Source organism: Pungitius pungitius, chromosome 13 (assembly GCF_949316345.1).
Source record: "Pungitius pungitius chromosome 13, fPunPun2.1, whole genome shotgun sequence".
In the NCBI taxonomy this organism is placed as follows: Eukaryota; Metazoa; Chordata; class Actinopteri; order Perciformes; family Gasterosteidae; genus Pungitius; species Pungitius pungitius.
In genome coordinates, this window is record NC_084912.1 from 15,609,829 (window position 1) to 15,629,711 (window position 19,883).

Below are 19,883 nucleotides of genomic sequence, written 5' to 3' on the forward strand. Positions count from 1 at the left end.
TTAAACATTATACAAGTGATCTGTCTCCAGTTAGCGTTTACGTAAGAAGTGATCCATTCTAGTTGTCAATCAGTGTGACGTCACAGAAAAGAGATCGTTTTATTAGTTTAACTGTACACAACGAGCCGCAAAAAAGTTTTTAACCGATATTTATCAGAAATATACATGTTTTTTCACGGTAGATAGGCGGTAGATAGGCCGTAAAATATTACATTTTGTAAAATTTCATATTACGGAAAACCTTTTGTTGCCTAGAAAACAAACAGTTTTATTATGAGCGAGGAGCTTCAGCGTGTGGGATGACGACACTTGTTAGCAACGCGCCCATTGGTTGGTTGTTGACCGGAAGTAGACTATATCCACTCTTTTCTTTCGGCTCCGTGGCATTTTGCTGCTCAGGTTGTATGCTGCTCCTGATTTTACACTAAACTCACAGCTGTAAGCACAGGCAGGAATGGACAAAGACGGAACTATGTGAGTAGTTGTTTGAAAACTATTACAACTGCTCAGCACGCCCTTTGCTGGATATATAAGAACCCAAAATCAAAATGAAGCTCCGATCATCGCTAAGCTAGCTACATAACCCTGTTAATATCCGGTTTAGATTTTCAAAGTAATGTATACACGCTATTTATGTTAACTTAGCACATTTTCCACAGCGACAGAAAGTGCGTAAATTTGGCTAAAGACGTATGGGCTGAGTAGAAAAACGTGCATAAGACGGGTTTATTTCCAAATGTTAGTGCTAAATTCACTTTGGACTTGTACTTTCAAAAAGGCCCTTGCTATGACTTTTTTCCCATGACAGTTTGATGAATATAATATATATATATAAATATATATATATAATATAAAATATGTAATTTTTAACACAACTCACTTTATCTTCCTTTATTAGTCTTAAGAAATATGTTAGTACATTTACTCAAACTTCCAAAGGTATATGTTTAGTCTTCATGAGGTTAGATTAATATGACGATTTATTAAGAAAGGGCATGTATTTATACAAAGGCCGCGTTGAACCTGTACTTTCTTCCAATTCCGTGTTGCATGTGTCTCTTGACGTGGTCCTCGGCAGCTTGAATATAAAGGACCTTGTGGTTTTGTAAAGCATTGGCTGAGTTTGTGTGAAAAGTATGTCTCTCGAGAAAGTTCCTTGTGATACTGAAACACTCTTTGAATTCAATTCATTTTATTTTGTATAGCCCAAAATCGCAAATTTGCCTCAGAGGGCTTCACAGTCTGTACACATGCAACATCCTCTGTCCCCAAACCCTCACATCGGCACAGGAAAAACTCCCCAAAATATGGAAAAACCCTTCGATGGGGAAAAAAGGGAAGAAACATAGAATAAAACATAGAAGTGAGAATGAAGGAGTTTACGGGCTTCCTCTGAAATGTGTTGTGCCTGTCTCTGTTTGCGTGATTGTACAATAGGGAAGAAAATCCTGTATGATACATCTTCCTTTTGGGAGTTGTGGTTCTGCATTGGAACCACAAAACAAGCAGTTCTCATTGCAGAGGTTTTGTCTTTGTCCTCTTTTTTTAATGGGGGAAACCTTGAAATCAACAGAGTGACTTCTTTGTGTGTATTGTATTGGACTCGGAACCCTGCTGGTTTCATTATAGCAGTCTTGAGGTTGATTTACAACGTGTTGATGCCAGGTGAAGACTAGGACTGTCAGAATGGAGAAACGGCATCACTTTGTTTGCTGAGTGCTTGAGCTGTAAGTGTGACTGTTTGACCTTCAAGAAAGAATTGTGTGTGTGTGTGTGGTATATGTTGGATAAGATGGGGTTTGTAAGGCTCCATGCTGAGGACTGTATGAGATCACTGCAGCTTATGGCAACATAACAATAATACCCCTTTTAAATACTGTGGTCTTTTACATATTCTTTCCCCATTATACATCCTTTCATTCAACAAAGCGCCTCTTTTTGTAATTGGATAGATCTTCTAGAGAGTGCCGTGCTGTTATTTTGAAAGGAACCCTTTCAACCGGAAGTCCTCATTTAGCGGCTTGCCGTGGCGCTCGCCCACCAGTTTTCCTCTGCTGTTGTTTAGCTTGGACAGCTAGTCGCCGTGTGTGTGTTCGCTCTCCAAGTGAAGCTCAGTTCTTCCTTTCCCGTTTTTTCAGATTTATATCAAATCTTCGGAATGTAATAAAAGTTGAAAACATGGTGAACGCGTTGCTACAGAAGAATGTGGGATCCATCCCCTTAATTAAATGCCACTGACCGGTTGGTCAAGGTTGCTTGAATGGTACCACAATGTTGTATCATGGAGGTGCTACTGTCTCCTGAGTATCTGGTCAATCATCTACTACATTTCATGTATGTTTATCCACAGAACGAGTTCTCTGAAAGTCTCCACTAGTGGCTCCCTCCCTGCATAGAGTAAAATGTGTTGTCTAATTGAGGACTTCTGTGATTTTTACATAGGTGATCATCACATGGATTTACCCAGGAGAAATGTATGAAGACAGCTATAGGTCAGAGCCAAGAAACAATACCTTCACAGGAAAAATGACACAAAGGCCCCTCGGACCTTCTGGGATGCTGTGCAGAAGCACTCTGTAAGTAATGTGATCGTAGGGGAAGCGGAATGCAGACTTGCCAGCTATAGCTTGTGTGCAAGCGTGATGCCCAGGAGGGGGTTGACGCTCCAGGGCCGGGTCCGCTGGTTCTTTCTGGGCCTCTTCCTGCTGCTGGTGCTGCTGCTCTTTGCATACCTGCTGGAGTGCACCCCTCCAGCAGACGTCGGCCTGGCCCTGCCCGGCCTAGCGGGCGATTCCTATGGGAAGGAGTACTACCAGGGCCTGCTGCAGGAACAGGAGGAGCGCCACCTGAGCCGGGCCGCCAGTCTCAAGCGGCAGATTACCCAGCTCAAGCAGGAGCTGCAGGAAATGGGCGAGAAGCTAAAGCTCCTGCAGGACAAGAAGGAGCTCCCCGGGGTGCAGGGCCTGGCTGAGACGAAAGACCAAGAGCCGGGAGATCTGCTGGAGTACCTGCATTCTCAGATCGACAAGGCCGAGGTCAACACGGGGGCACGCCTCCCCAGCGAGTACGCCCTGGTGCCCTTTGAGAGTTTCACTTCGGCCAAGGTGTACCAACTGGAGATGGGGCTGACGCGGCACCCAGAGGAGAAACCTGTGCGCAAAGACCGCAGGGACGAGCTGGTGGAGGTCGTTGAGGCCGCGCTGGACATCATCAACAACCCTGATGAGGAGGATGGTGTGGAGGAAGACGTGCCGATGCAGAGACAAACCTACACCGACAGTCACTTTGCAGAAGGTAAGGGCTAAACTACGTGGCTGTGGACCAGTAGGAGATGGCTGTAACTGATGTGCTTTCTATCATGTTTCCCAGGACTGTACAGGACAGAGCGAGACAAAGGCAGTCTTTACGAGCTCTTCTTTTCCAAAGAGGATTCCAGCAGCTTCCGCCATGTCACGCTCTTCAGGCCCTTTGGTCCCTTAATGAAAGTCCGGAGCACATCTGTAGAAACGTCAGCAATGGTTGTTAACATCATTGTGCCACTGGCAGGCAGAGTAGAAACGTTCTTGCAGTTCCTGCACAACTTCAGGTGAGAGTGAACCCAAACTGGCTGTCTGTTGGACATTATCCGGCGTGTCCTCTCCAAATGCGTCTTCCGTGGACACCTTTCCCCGGATTTAACCATTGCTTTGCGATTTTTAAATTCATCTGAAAATGATGATTTATGTTTGCAGGGAGGTTTGCATACAGCAGGACAGACGAGTACATCTCACAGTGGTTTATTTTGGGCTGGAAGGCCTGCAGGACGTGAGGTTGTCTTTGGAGAAAATGTCGAGGTTCGTCCCTCCGAAAGTGCTTTTGAAAAATGTTTCTGGTTAGGGATGAGTTCTGGGCATTGAAATCTACTTTGTGGTTTTCCAGGGAGGAGAACTTCTCCAATTACACGCTGATCCCAGTGGACGAGGAGTTCTCACGAGGTCGTGGTCTGGATATCGGAGCCCACGCCTGGAACAAAGGCGACGTCTTAATGTTTTTTTGTGATGTCGACATCCATTTTACTCTTGACTTCTTAAACACTTGTCGTCTCCACGCTGCTCCAAGTAGGTTTTTACGCATTGTTTTATATTCTTGTTTTTGGTGGTATTTCCCTAAATTGCACCTAACGGTTTGTTTTGTAGATAAGAAAGTGTTCTATCCAGTGGTGTTCAGTCTGTACAACCCTTCCATTGTCTATGGGAATTTGGAGCTGGCTCCACCGACTGAACTCCAACTGGTATGTTATCACATTTGTCTCTTAATGGGATATGTACAAATATCATTTAAATCTGTGTTCTCTTAAGGGAAGTGCCATCTGACAGCCAGCAACGTTAAAGTGCTTTTTTTTCCTGACATTTAACAAACCCATTATCAACCAGTCCGCGAATGTTGTTGACTTAGTAAGTTAAAGTTTCCACGTCACACGAGGTCATTTCTGTACTACGAGTTACGAGAGAAACCCTCTGCGATGAGTGTCAAAGCTCTAAAGTCCAAATGAGGCAAACAATAAGCAGGCAGGAAAGGACTTCACTCAAGTATTTATATCAAATGATGATTTAGTTTCAGTTCAGCTGAATATGTGAGGACTAAACTAAAGTACAAATCTCTCTTCAAATAGATTCACAAGAAAGATGCTGGATTCTGGAGGGATTTTGGCTTCGGGATGACGTGTCAGTATCGCTCAGATTTCCTAAATATTGGTAAGAACGGATGCCATTAAAAACTAAACTAAGATAAGATAAACGACCGTTGACCTGACGTTTACTCCGCCAGGTGGGTTTGATCTCGAGGTCAAAGGCTGGGGCGTGGAAGACGTCCACTTGTACAGGAAGTATCTCCGGGGCGAGCTCATAGTGATCCGGGCGCCAGTGTCCGGGCTTTTCCACCTGTGGCACGAGAAGCAGTGCGCCGATGAGCTGACGCCGGAGCAGTACCGCATGTGCATCCAGTCCAAGGCCATGAACGAGGCCTCCCACTCGCATCTGGGCATGCTCGTTTTCCGGGACGAGATCGAGGCTCACCTACGCAAGCAGGCCTTCAAGACCGAGGTGAAGAGCCAGGACTGAAGCGCTTAGACGGCTCACAGCTGGAGACGAATGAATGTGAACTAACAACATGGTACAAGCGCGTTATTAAACAGTAATGCACAGTCAGTCCACTAATATTTCACTTGCTGGATAAGAACTAACCGGTAGTGCGTCCTGGGGATTGTATTTATGCCGATATTATTCTTGGGGGGGAAACTAAACTTCTCATTGAGCCGTCCGATGGAGCAGCTCCGGCCGGACGACCTTCCAATGTGACCTCAAGCAGCAGATTTCAGCTGTTTCCGGGGATCACCCTCCTCTCCCAAAAAAATAAGAATCAAACCAGATCAAAAGCTACAAGCTGTTGATGTGTAGAAGAGTGTTTTAACAGAGAGAGAAAGCAGTTGCAAAAGAGGTAAGAAGTCAAGCTACAACTATTTATTTACTATTGACAAAAGGAAAAATAAATTGCACTTTGTTCGGATAATGTAATTTGACCCACAACTGGTACATTTCTGCAAGTTTAGCTTCAAAACAAATTAGTGTTTGCTGTTAAAAGTGACTGGCAGTTGTGTATGCAGTCTGTTGATATTATTTATAGGTTATTGGGGGAAAAAAGGGAAGTCATTTTGTGTTCTGTGTGAGTCACTTTTGTTCTTTGCTGACGACTTCAACAGAGCAGCATGATTTAATAGACAAAGAGCCAGGGGCAGAGATTAGCTTATAGCATGCAGCACTATGATATCAGGTCTGTGTGGGACAGTATTGTCTGGATAACATTTACAGCACTAGTCATTTCTGGCCGGTGAGAGTGACTCACTACGTTATGAGTTCTAATACTGGACTGCGTTTGAATGTTAAAGCTACACTTGTAAATACTTTTCTAACTTTGTTTCATACATGCAAGTTGTACAAGACTTCATGCTTGACATGAAATGTTTTTAAAATGTATTCCATCTCACAATGAGTGGATGTTGGAGGTGTGATGTTACTGAGGACAGGTGTGAAACTACATTAACTAGCAAGAAGTGCTTTATTTTTCTCTCAAAGCAGCTTATTCTTGCACCTAGTCCTCTGCTGTTCTTTTTTAAGTCATGTTTTGCTAATATTAGTTTTTTTGTAGAAATATTTTCCTCATCTCAGCAGCACACAAGTGAAAATGAGCAAGTATGGAAATGATTTATTTTGAAAGTCGTCCATTAAATAAAACAGTGCTTCATTAACTGCTGATAAGTTATTTTGTGATGCATATTGAGTAAACTTCTATAATTTATACCATAAAATGTAATATCAAACATGCCTTTCTCACAAAGCTCATTTGTATGTTTCTTAATTTAAGAAATGGCATAATACGATATTATTCATCTGCATACATTACAATGAACGACACGAATAGAAAATGAAAATAAAAACCAGGTAAACTGACATGAAACAAAGCAGAAGGGGAAGTCTCAGACCGGCTTATTTTCATCTGGTACTGTGTCAGTGGGCTATCTGCTCTGGATGGATGCCCATGGTCTTGTAGATCTCCTTGAGAATGAGTAGAGCTGTGTCTTCAGATTGCCTACAAAACGACAGCAGAGTTAATACAAGCGGGTGACTCATAGCGCACGAGCTGCAGTAGGAGCAGCACAGGTGTCACTAATGACATTAACGCCGGATCAGTTCCAGTCACCAGCGGCAACAACAAAGCAGCTAAATGGATCCAGCCATCGTTCATTGACTATTCAAACCTATTGATTTGGAAAAACACCATACTTTGTATAGAGGATCAAATGCGAACTGAGAGAAAAAAAGATCACTGTACAGCCAATCGGAACCTAATGGTTGAGATGAAATTCGGCAAAACAGCGCCAAGAAACAAATATGATCATCTGGAATCAGAAATCCTTTTAAAGTGGCCAGAAGTCAAAGAGACCAACCGCTGGAAGCATTACATTCTTGGTATTTGTTTGAAAAAGTATTCAGATTCATTTTTTAAATTAAAATTTCAAAATATAATTTTCCCATTGACCGACTAATGAATCGTTTCAGCCTTTGTTGTAATGCACATTGGTAAACGGACTGAATTTGAAACCCAGTTAACACTGTGCAGTGGTTATGACGTACCAGTAGCACAGGTGACTCTGGAGGGCAAACAGGTACTCGTTGAAACTCTCTATTGGCTTCTCCTGGAGCACGTAGTCGATGCGATTCCCTCCATTCAGCATCCCAACCTTAATCTGAGGCTCCTCCTCCTTCAAAGGCTCTGGGATATCTGGGATCTTGTGTTCTGTGACAAACCAGAGTGGCATTTTAAATATCTCACGATACAGAACTTGAATTGAAGGGCCACCAAACTCACCCTCCTGCGCTTGCTTCTCCTCTTCTTCGATTTGATTGGCTACCATGGCCAGCTCGGCCTGCAGCTGGGCGGAGGAGGTGTGAGCGCGAGCAAAGTCATTGAGCGTCTGCCAGGCGCTCCTCAGGGAGCTGATGAAACCGTGCTTCAGGTCAGAGCCCATCCTGGTGAGGCTCTCCTTCAGCTCTGAAACACCAGCAGGGAGAAGCTGATCATGTGACTGATTTATGGCATCGCAGAAAATCTACCCAGAGACCAAACTATATACTATTTACTTGACCGATTAGTAGTTATGCATTAGTCATCACAATGAAACGCATCAAAACACACTCAGAATAGAGTCTTTGTATTCTGCGACCACACAAACTAGGGCCCTCCACCCATAAGAGACAGAGGCCAGAACTGAGGACAGAGCATGCATACACAAAAACTCAGTGGGCTCTTATGTAACAGCATGCAGCATTAACTCTTGACAAACTTTAAAATGCTCGTAGCAGTACATGAACCCACCGGTCTGGTTATGTAAGGGCGATGCAAGCAGACATAATAATGACAATCAGTGGAGGTCTTACCCAGATGCAGCCTCTTCCTCCCTTTGTGATGTGGGATCAGAACAGGCTTAAAGTCCATGTCTGGGATTATCATGGGCTCGATCCTGTATGCCACCGGGTCCAACTGAAGGAAAACAAGTCATTGACGAAGCCATCAGACAACAGCTTCACTGCTTTCGTTTATTCAGCCTCTTAGTTTGGGTTTTCATTCGGTGACTAATGAGTCAGGTTTAAGGAGAAAACGTTTCCATAACCTTAATATAACACTCGAAAGTGAAAAAGTCATTTTAAGAACTAGAGCTCCAGCCTACGCAACAATTATATGTCCAGACTTGCTATTCAAATCAAGCGAAACATGCTAAAACTTTGGAAGTTGGAAAAATATCAGCAGTAATGTTTGTGCGTGCTGCATACCGGGTGGTAAATGTTGAAGAATCCTTTGCACGTGGGCAGCTGGTACGTCTCCTCAATCTTTTCCAGGCCTCGGACAGTCAGAAACATGCCAATCGGTGAACCCAAGGCAAAGAAATGAATGGGCTCAAAGTCCAGGGAGTGGTAAACCACTGACACCTGCAGAGCAAATGGTGTTAGTAAAATATGAAGCCAGAATCCGCGGGATCGCCTTTGAGGTCACATTTACCTGCCCAGTGCCGACTTCAAAGTAGTTGTAGTCGACATGTACGGAGCTTCCCGCTGGAAGCTTCTTCACAGACAGATCGGGAGCAGCTTCGGCTGCTGGTGGGGGCGCCGCGGCCTGACTGACCTCTTTGACCTCCGCCTTCTTCTCCCGGGCTGCTTGACGTGCCGCCTGCAAACCGAGACAGACGCCAGGACTGTTAATCCTCCCCAGCGGCCCCTCAAGCCTCGCAGGAGCTCACGAGGCTTCCCGTACCTGCTTCGTCACTCTCTCTTTGACGAACTTGGCGACCTTTTTCCTGGGACCGAGTGGGATGCCCATCTCTTTCAGGTCCTCAATCGTACACATAAGCTGAAAAAAAAGTGAAAGTCAGCAAACATCTTACAAAGAAGAAGATCTTCAAAAAGCTAAGCTGATATCAAATAACCTCCCAGATATTCCAGTCCTTAAATTTAAAATGCCCCCAAATGACCTTGACCACATCTTTATTTTATATAAAATGTGTATGTGTTGGCTTTTTCGTAAACAACAAACTCCCTTGGCTTAGCAGTTAAAGGGAACGCTTCTGAATTTATGACAAAGGGGGCTTTTAATCTCACAAAAGATTCAATGTCGATCTTCTCCTCCTCAAAGGTGTTCTTGTACTCAGACAATCCCAGGTGTTCCAGCATGGCGGAAATATCCTCAAACTCCTCCCCGTCGTCGTTGGGCTCCTCTTCCACAGCGGGAGGGGCGGCAGCAGGCGCTTCCACCTGACGGGAGAGGCAGAAATTACCACCGTGTACGGAAACACTACAAAAACAAGCGTTTGGTTCCGTCTGTCTATGCACCTGTTGGGTGTTGCCATCCGCCGCGGGGACGATTGGCACGGCCGGTGCAGAGGAGCCACTCTTCTGATTTGACAAGAGGTCAAAGAGAATCAAGGAGCCTGCAGGTGGGGGGGGGGGGGGGGGGGGGGGGGGAGCAACAGTACAATCCAGGTGAAACACGAAGAACAAACAAAGCCAAGTGTGTGGAAGCTAAGCATCGCCTGGTGTTTACCTAAGCTGTGTCCGGCCACTGATGTGCTTCCTGTGTAGTCCGGGTTCCTCGTCATGAACAGGGCATAAAGTCTGTTAATCTCTTGGGCGACTGTGTCCATAATGGTCTGGCAGTAAGTGGGACTGTTGTAGAAGAGCACATCTAACAAAGTCTCATTTGTAAAGTGACGTAGACGTCCAGTGCTGGGCAACGTGATCTTCTTTATCCTCCTGCAAAGAGAAATAAGACTGTGCTTTGGCTATAGTTGAGGGAAAAATAAACATATAGTAGAATAAGTCTGGTGATGTTTTTCTTATTGTTAACAAATCTCAACGAAAAGATCCTCAGTCAGCGTTAACCTGCCTGACCTCACCTGTCCACCCCTGTGGCATCTCCATGTAGTGCCGTGTGCCACTGGACAGGGAGGAACTCCACCCTGCTGATGGCGTGCTCATCCAGCGGTTTGTCAAAGTGGCTGTGCAGCAGCTTCAGTGACACGCTGCGGAAGTCGTCCACTGAAAGCAAAGAGGTGTGCACAGTTTACTTGAGGGATGCTTTCCCCGTGGAGGCCGAGCCGGCCCAGCGGCATGATGCTTCGCTTACGCACCACACTCGATCATGCTCCGAAACCTCAGGTCACACACAGGACCGATGCCATGAACCATGAACACAAGATGATCCACCTTCGCGAGCTCACCTGAAAAAGATGAAAGTTTTATCTGCACACCCCTGAATATCCACCTAAAGTCTGTACTGCACTCATTTATAATCTTCAATGCTTTAACAGTTAGGTATTAAAATGCATCTCAGTTGGATCAGACTTAACTGTCCCTCATAAAATAGCTGGCTGGTACTTTCTCTAAAATCTTTTGAGATAACTAACCTCCCTTTATGATAACCTGACCATTAGCTTATCTATGAATACTTCCAGGAAAGCGTTTTTTGCTGGATTGCTGGAGCTTTTATTTTATTACAATTTAGGCGTCAAAAATGTTATAGTACATGCCACGTTTTTATCTTTTTTTCAAAATAAGTGCCTTCACTTCACATTAAATAAACTTGGGCACAGAGGAACTTGACTACCATCTGGTACTTCGTCATGGTCATCATCAATCCCTCTCTTCACCACTCTGGGCCTGGTCTGCCCATCCTGAGTGGTGCTCCACTCATCTGGCATAGAGGAGGGCTGAAACTGCACAATCACCTATGCAGGCAAACAGAAGTCATTAAGTCCAACCAATAGGTGGAATTATTAACTCAAATCAGACACAGGTTTACCTTTGGATTGTGCATCACAATGGTCTCTCCTGATGGGAACTCCAGCCTACGGTGCCACTGGTTGGTAGACACAGCTTTCTTATATTCCGCCTGAAGTTGAAGACATACTGCTTAGGTATATTGACTGATTTATAACATGTTACATTAAAAGTGAATGAAAAGGAGATACGTTTTGCCTGGAATTGGCAGGATGTTTTCCCTCATCAACACAATAACCATTTATACAGCAAAATATTCTGTGGCAACGTAATAGTGAGACAAACCTCCAGCTTGTCGCTGAACTCCTCAGAGTAAGGAATAAAGCGACTATCCGTGTCCCCTTTGTAGAACCAACTGCAGCGACGGACCTCTGTGGGCTCCTCTTCCCAGTACACCGGAGTCCGCAGGCGGTCATAGAGCTGCACGTCGTACCGACCTCCGTCTGTTCGTATGATCACATTTTCTGGGTCTGGTTGAACTGTAAGAGCAGAAATCCCACAGACGGGTTAGAGCGTTTCCGTTGCATTGCTCGAGGCAGACGGCTGGAGAAAAACATTGAAAGAAACTACACACCTGAGTTGTATGTCTCCTCTAGCTGAAGCGAGTCAATGATACTGAATGGAAGCCAGACACTCTTTGATTCCACTTGCTTGCAGTAGAACCAGTGAGGCAGAACAGCCTCGTAGACATTGTAATTGTGGGGCATCATGGGACCAGCAGGGACTATCGCTCCACTGGTGGTGGCTGTAGGCGGAGGACCTTGAAACTGTGTGGGAGGAGGCTGAAGACATAAGAGGAAAAAAAATGATCACTAATGATGATGGCATAGGAGGCTTATAGATGGTTTTCAGTTATTACCGATTTCAATAACTTAACACGTCTGACAGCCACGGAGAAAAAGCTTATACGTACTTTTGTGAATGTGGGCCCTGACAGCGGGAATGTCTGTGGCGGCGAGCTGAGGGCGTACGGGTTCTGCTGAGGTGTGTGCATTAGAGGCAGCACCTCTGGAGCCGGAATGTACGGACTGGCTCTGCTGCTTATTGGCGTGTGTCGGTACGGGTTATGACTCTGTGGCTGCATCTGGGGAGGCGGCGGGGTCATCGTGTGGGGGGGAGGAGTGTGACGTCCCATCGGACTTTGGTAAACTGCACTGCCGAACGCCGGGGGTGCAGGATTCATTTGTGAGGCCGGCGGGGGTTGCGGGGCCATGCCGACACCGCTGGGAAAGGACGCGGCGCCTATTGATGTCGGGGCTGTAGACGGGGCCGGCGGCGGGCATGGCGACTGGCCGATGGCCGCGAACGGGTCACTGCTGGTGACGGGGCTGGAGAAGTAGTTGAATGTGGAGGGGGGTGGCCCGTTGGCAGAGGTTTGACCGAGGAAGCTGTCTTCTTCTCCAACATCGGTGGAATCAACTAATGGATCAGAGCAGTCATTTCAACAGCGATCACATGTGTTTGTGCCTCTACAAAGGACACCCAAAACCATTGACACGTTTCAACACAACAGAGGAAGTGGAGTAAAATACAGCTGACGATTCTTTTAAAAAGTCTAATCCATGACATGGCGGAAAAAAGAGAAGAATGTCAATTAACTTCTGATATCTACTGATCTTTTGTCCAATAGCTCAAAAGAATTCTATTTACAGTGATATGAAGGGCTATTATAGATTCAACTAATTCAAGGATTATACATTGCTGAAAACAATTATCAACGAACCACTTTAGCTTTAGATAATAGAACATCACTAAAATAAATTGACAGGATGTGGCCAATTTCAAGACAGACGATGTTTTGATGACTTAAATCCTGCTCATGTAGCATGAGACTAGGTTCAGTCTGAACAAAACACATCCTCTCTGAAACGACAGCTCAAACGCGCTGTTTCTCCTTGTTTGTCTCACTTTTACTCGTAATGGCAGCCAGTAGCAGCACAGGAACCGGGTTAGCTAGCTAGCTTAGCCTGCTAACGACAGCGCTAATGTTAAAGGCATTTCTTCAGTTGGTATTTAATCTCACCTCCTGACAACACCGCCGGACCAGTGGCCCGACTCACTGGCATGAAAGGCAGGTTGAAGTTAAACTCCGGAGCCGCGCTAAACAGTAAATTTGCACTGTTGTTGGGAGCATTATTATTCTTTCTATCTGCCATTTTGCCCCAGAATTACACGTAGCCACTAATGTTGCTGCCGCAGCTCCGGGGTGATCGCTCAGTTCTCCAAACAGTTGTTTCGCTGAGCTCACAGATTTCATTGATCTATAAAGCATCGACGACGTGTACTAGTACTACAAGATGGCTAAACAATGATCTATAGATCTACTAAATCCACGTCCGTCGTTTGACCGTTTTCATAAATTGTAGGAAAAATACAGCATTTTTCTCACTACTGCCGCCTATAGGTCAAATTGTTTACATACAGCGAACCGGTGTCTGTTTGTCCTTTTAATGGGATAAAATAACCAATTATATGAATTAAGAATATTATAATAATAGAACATGAATAATATAAGAGGGGTCTCCTCGCTATACACCAAGCCAACTCAAAAACACAGCACGTTTCAGTATTCAGTCGGTGTGACAGCTCCGCACTCCGGTCGGTCCCTGTGATACAAAACAAGCAAACTACGCTTTTCCAATGGTGACGCAAATTTCCCGCCCTCACTTCTGCTATCCTGTATGTGAAAGTAACAGAATACGAGTTTTCACTAATACCTTCTTTTAACGTTATTATATTTCAAACCCTTCAGACGTTAGTCCGAACCCAATGATGCCTTCCACACACGACTGGATCAACAACCCTCTCGGTGTGGTCGAGGGCATGTTTGGTAAGAGACGCACCGGAACTTCACTCGTTTAAAGAGAGCTCGCGAACTTAGCCAGTTAGCTGTGTGGCTAACTGCCATGCTCCTGGCAAGTAGCTCCGAGGAAATGAAAAACAATGTATTAATATGCGGGTTGAAACCTACACCGCTGGTGTGTTGCAGCTTGTTCCGGTGTCGTTATTCACAGAGTGACGAGATGAAGTGCTGCGTGTTTCAAACATATTAAAAAGGTCCACGACATGATGCGTTCACGGGTGATTAAAGTCTACTAAAACCACCTTAACTTCCCTGAATGCACTGAATGGTTTTGGATTGATTGAAATATTTAGTTATTTCATTGTCAAGATAATGTATAGTTATTTAAAAATGCAATTTTATTGGCAAGTAGTCCTTTAAATACTTAATCCTAGCTATTTTTTTATTTGATTAATTGTTCTTCACACCGCAACAAATACTTGGAGGATTCAACAGCAAATTTTGTTTGTTTATCCCATGCTCATGAGGCTAAATGAAAACTAATCACTGATCTTCTCAATGCTGAGGCTCTGTTATCAAGGCACGATAATAAATGAAACTTTGCTCTATTCTAGCTGCTTCCCAGAACAAACCAAACTCAGAATGGGAGGAGAAAGCGGTTGAATTCTTTGAAGATCATCTGAAAGAAAACGACGCTCACAACTGGGTAATGCAGCTCTCAGGGGTTTATTCCAAAGAGATGCAGAATATGCCTGCACACTTGCACGCCCGTTTCAACGTAAACCACAACTACCTTCATTTTGGCACAGGTCCCGTCTTTAAACGATGTCCCTCTTCACTACCTGAAACCAAACAGCCTGGTAAAGTTTCGCTGCCTAATCCAAGACATGTTTGATTTGGAGTTCTACATGGCAGAGTATGAGGCTGTTAATCCATCTACAAATGATAAGGTAAGCACTTCCTTGACCTCCCCCGTGCAGTTATACATGTACAGTCCTCTCATGTGTCCAGGGCAATGGGTTTTGCATTCACGATGCATTAGACGTCATCACAGCATCATCTGATTAGACTGTTTGACTATTCCCAGGTGGTTCGTTCTGGGAAGTACAAAGATGTGACTGAACCTGGGGTACGTACTACTTGAGAGATCCATAAATCCCTCTTTTCTAATTCAGCTGAGCTAACAGTGTACATCTGCAGGTGGATTTAAACTCCAAAAAAATATGGACTGCACAAAGACAGACTTTCTACTGTGTGCCGATCCCTGGAGAAAGTCCCTGGGTGAAGCAGATATCCTAATCTTGTCAAGATGATGTATGTAAATGTTTCTCAAACTGGATTTTGTCACATGTTCATGCGACTAGTGTCTGAATGTATTTTCTTAGTGGTGCGCCCTAGTTTCCCTTAATTCTGTCACACTGCTATGCCGGCTCCAGCCAAGCAAGAGACGTTCCCTCCACCTCGTATGCCCCGGCTCGACAGAAACGGAGCTACGAGGAAGACGACGACATGGACACACAACCGCAGAAGCAGAGGGAGCCGCATGCCGGTACGAGCTGCTGTTTAAGAGAACCTGGTGCAGAATGCAAAACAAAATAGTCCTCCATTCAGTGTTTTAACAGACACAAGTCTTACTTTTGAATAATATCCGGAAATGACGGTTGTGTTTCACTGATTTTTGGATAGTAGTTCATTCTTTTTTCGTGATCCATTATGTAAACTCCTCTCTTTGACTACTTGTGTAACCCACAGGTAAAAACATCTTTCCATTGTTCCACTCTGGGAAACTCTCTCTGAATTATTACACACAGGTCATTACTTATTTGATTTGTTAGATTATATAAATCACAATAAAAGTATAAAGATTGGATTGCTCCTCTTCTCTCTGCAGGTCCTCAAACACCATCAGAACAGCACGGCAATGGTGACTGTAAGCGCCGGGAGCCAGAAGCTCCTTCCAGCCAAATGGCCTCCCGTCTCAACCTCAACTTCCCCCTGCCAGGAGAGAAAGGCCCCTCCTGCCTCCTCAAGGTGGGTTTTTACCTTAACACAGGGCTTTGGTCCCTCCCCTCCCCAACTGGTTTTCATTACCTGGTCAGAGAGGCATCGCTCTTCTCTAGCGGGAGATTTCTGAGACTTACTGCTGTTACCGGCCAACTGGCTGAAATGTGCGCGTCGTTGGCAGGTGTACGACGACTGGGACAGCTTCCAGCTGAACGACACCATAGAGGTCTTCGGCATCCTCTCCGTCAGCCCGGCTCTCGGCGCACTGGGCGACGAGAAGTAAGGCACCACCCTTTCACAGTCCTTTCGGAGTCGAGGTGCTTGTTGCTTATTGTTGGCGTGTCTGCACAGCGACGCCATCTCGTTCCTCCTGGACCCCGCAGCCAGCATGGAGACGGCCGAGGAGCAGAGAGTGCACAGCCCGCCGGCCTCGCTGGTGCCCCGCCTGCACATGCTCTACGCCAATCGGCTGCCACACAACAACCCCCTGCTGCCTGCCGCCGCCGGCGGCGGGGACGACGACGGTGCCTGTGAGGACAAATACTCGTCTTCTCTTTTCCCCTTGTGTTTGAATGACCCAAAACGCCAGTTATCATGAATATTTCAACCTCATTTTTCCATACCAGGCTATTGGACCACATCTACGCTGACACAAAGCTGAATTATTGCACAGTGTCGGAATAGATCTGTGGAAATATTTGCTAAAGGGGACGGCACCTTTTTCACTGCAGTTTTACTCTTATGTAAATGAGCCTAGCTGCCGTCCATCTGATTTTGCATACTGACAGTGGGCTGGTGTGACACGTGTTGCCCTGCACTTGCGAGTGTGTAGACCGCATGCGTAAGCTTCGCTGAAATAGCCTGATGTCTGCAGCTCAGCCAACAAATCAATATTTCAATTGGTCATAAAAACAACATGGTCGCTTTTTGGTAAAACCTTAAAACACCGTTGACACGATTATTGTTGTAAACAGAAACAAGAATAGAACAGGCCTAAATACTTTGTATTATCAGTGGGGCCTCTGCGACACCTTGACAGTGTTGTGACACACAACGTTGAGCCCCGTCCTGCTGAGTCACACACTCTGTACTATGATGATGATGATGATGCATGCTTCGTCAGCTCTTTGCAAAGACGTTAAATCAAAGCAGAACCGAACCCCGGCTCCTCACAGAGACCATCTCTTTGCACACGGCACAAGTTCAGGTCGGCTACAATCTGCACCCCCACCGCTAGATGTCAACAGATCCTACCCACGAGACATTAGAGGAGCGCATGCCTGTAGCAGCCGTAAGGACTTGTGTTTACCTCTGTATCCTTCCTCCTTAGATTTATCTTCTACCCGGAGCGAGATGGCCGCCATCAGGACAGAGCTGCTCGCTTACTTCACCCACATCCTTCTGGGAGACGCTCTGGCTGCCGAATACCTCATTCTGCACCTCATTTCTAACGTGTGCGTTAAGTTAGAGGCTCCCTTGCTGTCTTCTTGCGTCTTCATGCTAAAGCCAATGGCGCTTTAAAAAAATATTTATATATATACATGTATATTTAACAGTGTGGTTAATTTTCTTGCAGGTACCATAGACATGATGTTCTCCCACTGGGGAAGTTCACCTTGAACCTGAGTGGCTGTCCGACTGACGCCTCGTACACAGAGCGCTTTTACCAGATCATCCAGCAGCTCGTGCCGTCCGTGAGTCAACTCTGTCACCGCCTGATCATCCATCTGTTTATTTATTGCTTGTTCTGGAAGCATCACAAAAGTTCCTCCACCCTCCCCTCCTGCAGTCGTACTACCTGGGCATGACGCTCCAGAATATGAACCAGATGCGATTAGTGCCGAAAAAGGACTATGGCGCCAACCGGCTGTTGAGCGGGGCCCTGCAGCTGGCCAAAAACACTTCCCTCTTCCTGGATGAATCCCGGCTGGAGCAGGGGCAGCTGGACACGACAGGTGAGGCCCTGGAGGGGGGAGGGGGGGGTAATGCTGTGGACTCCATCGGTGGGATTCCATTGGGCTGGCGCTAAACGGGTTGTATGTTGTGTCTGTTTTTGTCACGCAGGTGTGCGTAACGTGACGGCCTTGGGGAACGTGATCTCGTGGCAGAAGGTTGATTATGACTTTAACTTCCACCAGATGGAATTCCCCTGCAACATTAACGTGCTGATCGCGTCAGAGGGCCGCTCGCTGCTGCCGGTGAGGACAACCCCCCCCCCCCCGGGCTGCCATTGGCCCGGCTGTAGCGACCCCTCCAGCCAGCGGCTTTAGCTCGGGTCTCACTTTGTTGTGAGCAGCCCGAGGAATGTGCCGTGTGCTATTCCTGTGCGGCGGTCTAATGTGTTGTCATGGTGGCAGCTGTGTGCCAAAGGAACAATCCTGGGAGAGGCGTCAGGCTCGGCCCCCCGTTAGTCCCGCGCTGAAGGGCAGCGCGCCGCGAGCCGCTCCCAGGGTTGATTAGAAGTGCACGCCTGTGTTTACAGTGAATGGCGATTTGGCCGGTGATCAGCTCCACCTTCCAGCTGCCCGCGTGCTTCAGGCTTTGCTCCTGTCTGGCCACTTTGAAGTTTTGGGAACGTGCCAAACTCGGCGTGCACGCAGCAGGCAGAGCCTACTTTTGCATAGCAACACCTGTGTTTTTAAAAACAACAGCAAAAAGTAAAGCTGCATTTTGTTCTTGTGTGTGCTACGGTATTTCTAGGCAAAGTGACCATGTTCCTATTGTCCTTTACTCCACAGTCCGACTGCCGGATACACCTACAGCCTCAGGTGGCCCCGCCCGACATGGACGAGTACCTCAGCAGCATCCACACGCATCCACAGGCTTCACAGCTGAACAAGTTCAGGGTGTACCTGAGCGTGGCTCGGCTGCTGCGCTATAGCATCTCAGACGAAGTGACAAAGGTGAGATGACCAGCTGGGTCCTGGTTACCAGGCCTTAGTATGTGTTTTTTCTAATCCTCATTCGGTTTATTATTGGTGCATTTGAGTGGCCTTTAACCGCTTGTTTCTGGTGTCCTCAGTCAGTAGAGGATGACTTTGTGGATATGAGGAAGGACGACCCGCAGAGCATTTCTGCCGAGGACCTGCACAGGATGCTTGTAGTGGCGAGGTGGGTTGTGACTAAGTTCACATGAGCCTCCTTCAGTTTGTTAACTAGTAAGAATAGCAGCATGTGAAGCAGTCTTTAAAAGTGTTAAAGCATAACAAGCCATTATTACAACAATGGAAAATGAGGATCATGGGTCCACATTACGAAATAAAATAGTTCAATACTTTGCCTGGGCAGGGAAACTGAAGTGTGTGTGTGTGTCCCCTCAGGTTGCTGTCTCTGAGCCGGGGACAGACCTCTCTGTCCAGAGACAGTGATCATGGGTCCACATTACGAAATAAAATAGTTCAATACTTTGCCTGGGCAGGGAAACTGAAGTGTGTGTGTGTGTCCCCTCAGGTTGCTGTCTCTGAGCCGGGGACAGACCTCTCTGTCCAGAGACAGTTGGCTCCAAACCAAACAGATCGAGGCGCTGCGAAGGAGTCGGATGGAGCAGCACAAGTGTGTCAACGGCAACGAGCAGTGATCAATCAAGATGCCTTACTTTTGTTTAATACCTAAAAGAAAGTAATAAAGATGTTTTTCATGCATTTAGTTCACATGGTTTAACTTTTAATGACTTGAACATTGGTTGGTTCATTTTCTTTACCTCATTTGACCTTTAATGTCCCCGCCTGCGATGCTGCAGAGTAAGATTCCTGGAAATAATTAAGTAAGGTCTGTAGAATTGGTTCTAATTTTGAGTTTGAATAAATATATAGCGAGTTGTTGGAAAGAGCACACTTTTGATATGCTGGCATGGAGAATTGCTGTTTGACAATAAACCTCATGCAACAAATGTTTATCCATTTACATATTTTTTATTTCAACAAAAAAAGCTTCTGGGACAAAGTGTACAATAAACTTCAAGTAAAAACACCCAAAGAGGATAAGAATAAATAGGATACTTTAATATACAATACAATCTCAGAACACCGTGGAAAACAATGACAGTCAGTTGGTAAAGAGGAAAGATGACCACGCACATTCAAATGTAATGGTGCTATGGTGGAAAAATGTGCTTAAACAGTGCAAATCAAATGCTTTAAGACCTCAAGTCACATGGTAGTTTGTCATGCTCGGGGTCCTTATAGGAGGGTGGGGGACAACCAGACAAAACG

The 19,883-nt window shown here is 45.8% G+C and overlaps 3 protein-coding genes across 5 annotated transcripts; 2 read left to right on the top strand and 1 right to left on the bottom strand.

Moving 5' to 3' along the window:
• Positions 1–342: 342 nt before the first annotated feature.
• csgalnact2 (chondroitin sulfate N-acetylgalactosaminyltransferase 2) lies at positions 343–5,548 on the top strand. Of its 2 annotated transcripts, none has more exons than XM_037465423.2 (8): positions 343–474; positions 2,443–3,294; positions 3,370–3,586; positions 3,732–3,833; positions 3,919–4,097; positions 4,176–4,270; positions 4,652–4,733; positions 4,807–5,548. In XM_037465423.2, exons 2-8 carry the CDS (start codon positions 2,643–2,645, stop codon positions 5,097–5,099), a joined length of 1,620 nt encoding a protein of 539 aa, XP_037321320.1. In that variant the 5' UTR covers positions 343–474; positions 2,443–2,642; the 3' UTR covers positions 5,100–5,548. The 2 variants fall into 2 exon arrangements, with proteins under 2 accessions (XP_037321320.1, XP_037321321.1); XM_037465424.2 differs by lacking the exon at positions 343–474 and adding an exon at positions 1,082–2,334.
• Positions 5,484–13,138, bottom strand: sec23ip (SEC23 interacting protein). 2 transcript variants are annotated; one of them, XM_037465422.2, is made up of 18 exons: positions 12,889–13,116; positions 11,779–12,284; positions 11,440–11,647; positions 11,151–11,344; positions 10,888–10,977; positions 10,693–10,813; positions 10,217–10,306; positions 9,983–10,124; positions 9,631–9,839; positions 9,420–9,517; positions 9,189–9,341; positions 8,845–8,940; positions 8,593–8,760; positions 8,367–8,522; positions 7,974–8,076; positions 7,405–7,587; positions 7,170–7,332; positions 5,484–6,624 (listed from the first exon to the last, which is right to left on the bottom strand). In XM_037465422.2, exons 1-18 carry the CDS (start codon positions 13,019–13,021, stop codon positions 6,543–6,545), a joined length of 2,895 nt encoding a protein of 964 aa, XP_037321319.2. In that variant the 5' UTR covers positions 13,022–13,116; the 3' UTR covers positions 5,484–6,542. The 2 variants fall into 2 exon arrangements, with proteins under 2 accessions (XP_037321319.2, XP_037321317.2); XM_037465420.2 differs by having other exon boundaries at positions 7,170–7,587; positions 12,889–13,138.
• Positions 13,139–13,499: 361 nt separating this feature from the next.
• mcmbp (minichromosome maintenance complex binding protein) lies at positions 13,500–19,537 on the top strand. The gene is made up of 16 exons (XM_037465017.2): positions 13,500–13,695; positions 14,283–14,374; positions 14,478–14,618; positions 14,756–14,797; positions 14,869–14,958; positions 15,088–15,217; positions 15,560–15,699; positions 15,854–15,951; positions 16,024–16,202; positions 17,003–17,126; positions 17,249–17,366; positions 17,462–17,627; positions 17,737–17,870; positions 18,411–18,575; positions 18,695–18,783; positions 19,123–19,537. Exons 1-16 carry the CDS (start codon positions 13,635–13,637, stop codon positions 19,247–19,249), a joined length of 1,896 nt encoding a protein of 631 aa, XP_037320914.2. The 5' UTR covers positions 13,500–13,634; the 3' UTR covers positions 19,250–19,537.
• The last annotated feature ends 346 nt before the right edge of the window (positions 19,538–19,883 follow it).

Coding starts and splice junctions, on each gene's coding strand:
- mcmbp (XM_037465017.2), top strand. CDS start 13,635: ATGATGCCTTCCACACACGACTGGATCAACAACCCTCTCGGTGTGGTC. Junction 17,628..17,736: donor GGGGCAGCTGGACACGACAG/GTGAGGCCCTGG, acceptor TTTGTCACGCAG/GTGTGCGTAACGTGACGGCC. Junction 18,784..19,122: donor AGGATGCTTGTAGTGGCGAG/GTGGGTTGTGAC, acceptor GTGTCCCCTCAG/GTTGCTGTCTCTGAGCCGGG.
- csgalnact2 (XM_037465423.2), top strand. CDS start 2,643: ATGCCCAGGAGGGGGTTGACGCTCCAGGGCCGGGTCCGCTGGTTCTTT. Junction 3,295..3,369: donor CGACAGTCACTTTGCAGAAG/GTAAGGGCTAAA, acceptor CATGTTTCCCAG/GACTGTACAGGACAGAGCGA. Junction 4,271..4,651: donor CACCGACTGAACTCCAACTG/GTATGTTATCAC, acceptor CTCTTCAAATAG/ATTCACAAGAAAGATGCTGG.
- sec23ip (XM_037465420.2), bottom strand. CDS start 13,021: ATGGCAGATAGAAAGAATAATAATGCTCCCAACAACAGTGCAAATTTA. Junction 10,307..10,692: donor CCATGACGAAGTACCAGATG/GTAGTCAAGTTC, acceptor CATCTTTTTCAG/GTGAGCTCGCGAAGGTGGAT. Junction 9,840..9,982: donor GATGCCACAGGGGTGGACAG/GTGAGGTCAGGC, acceptor TTCTCTTTGCAG/GAGGATAAAGAAGATCACGT.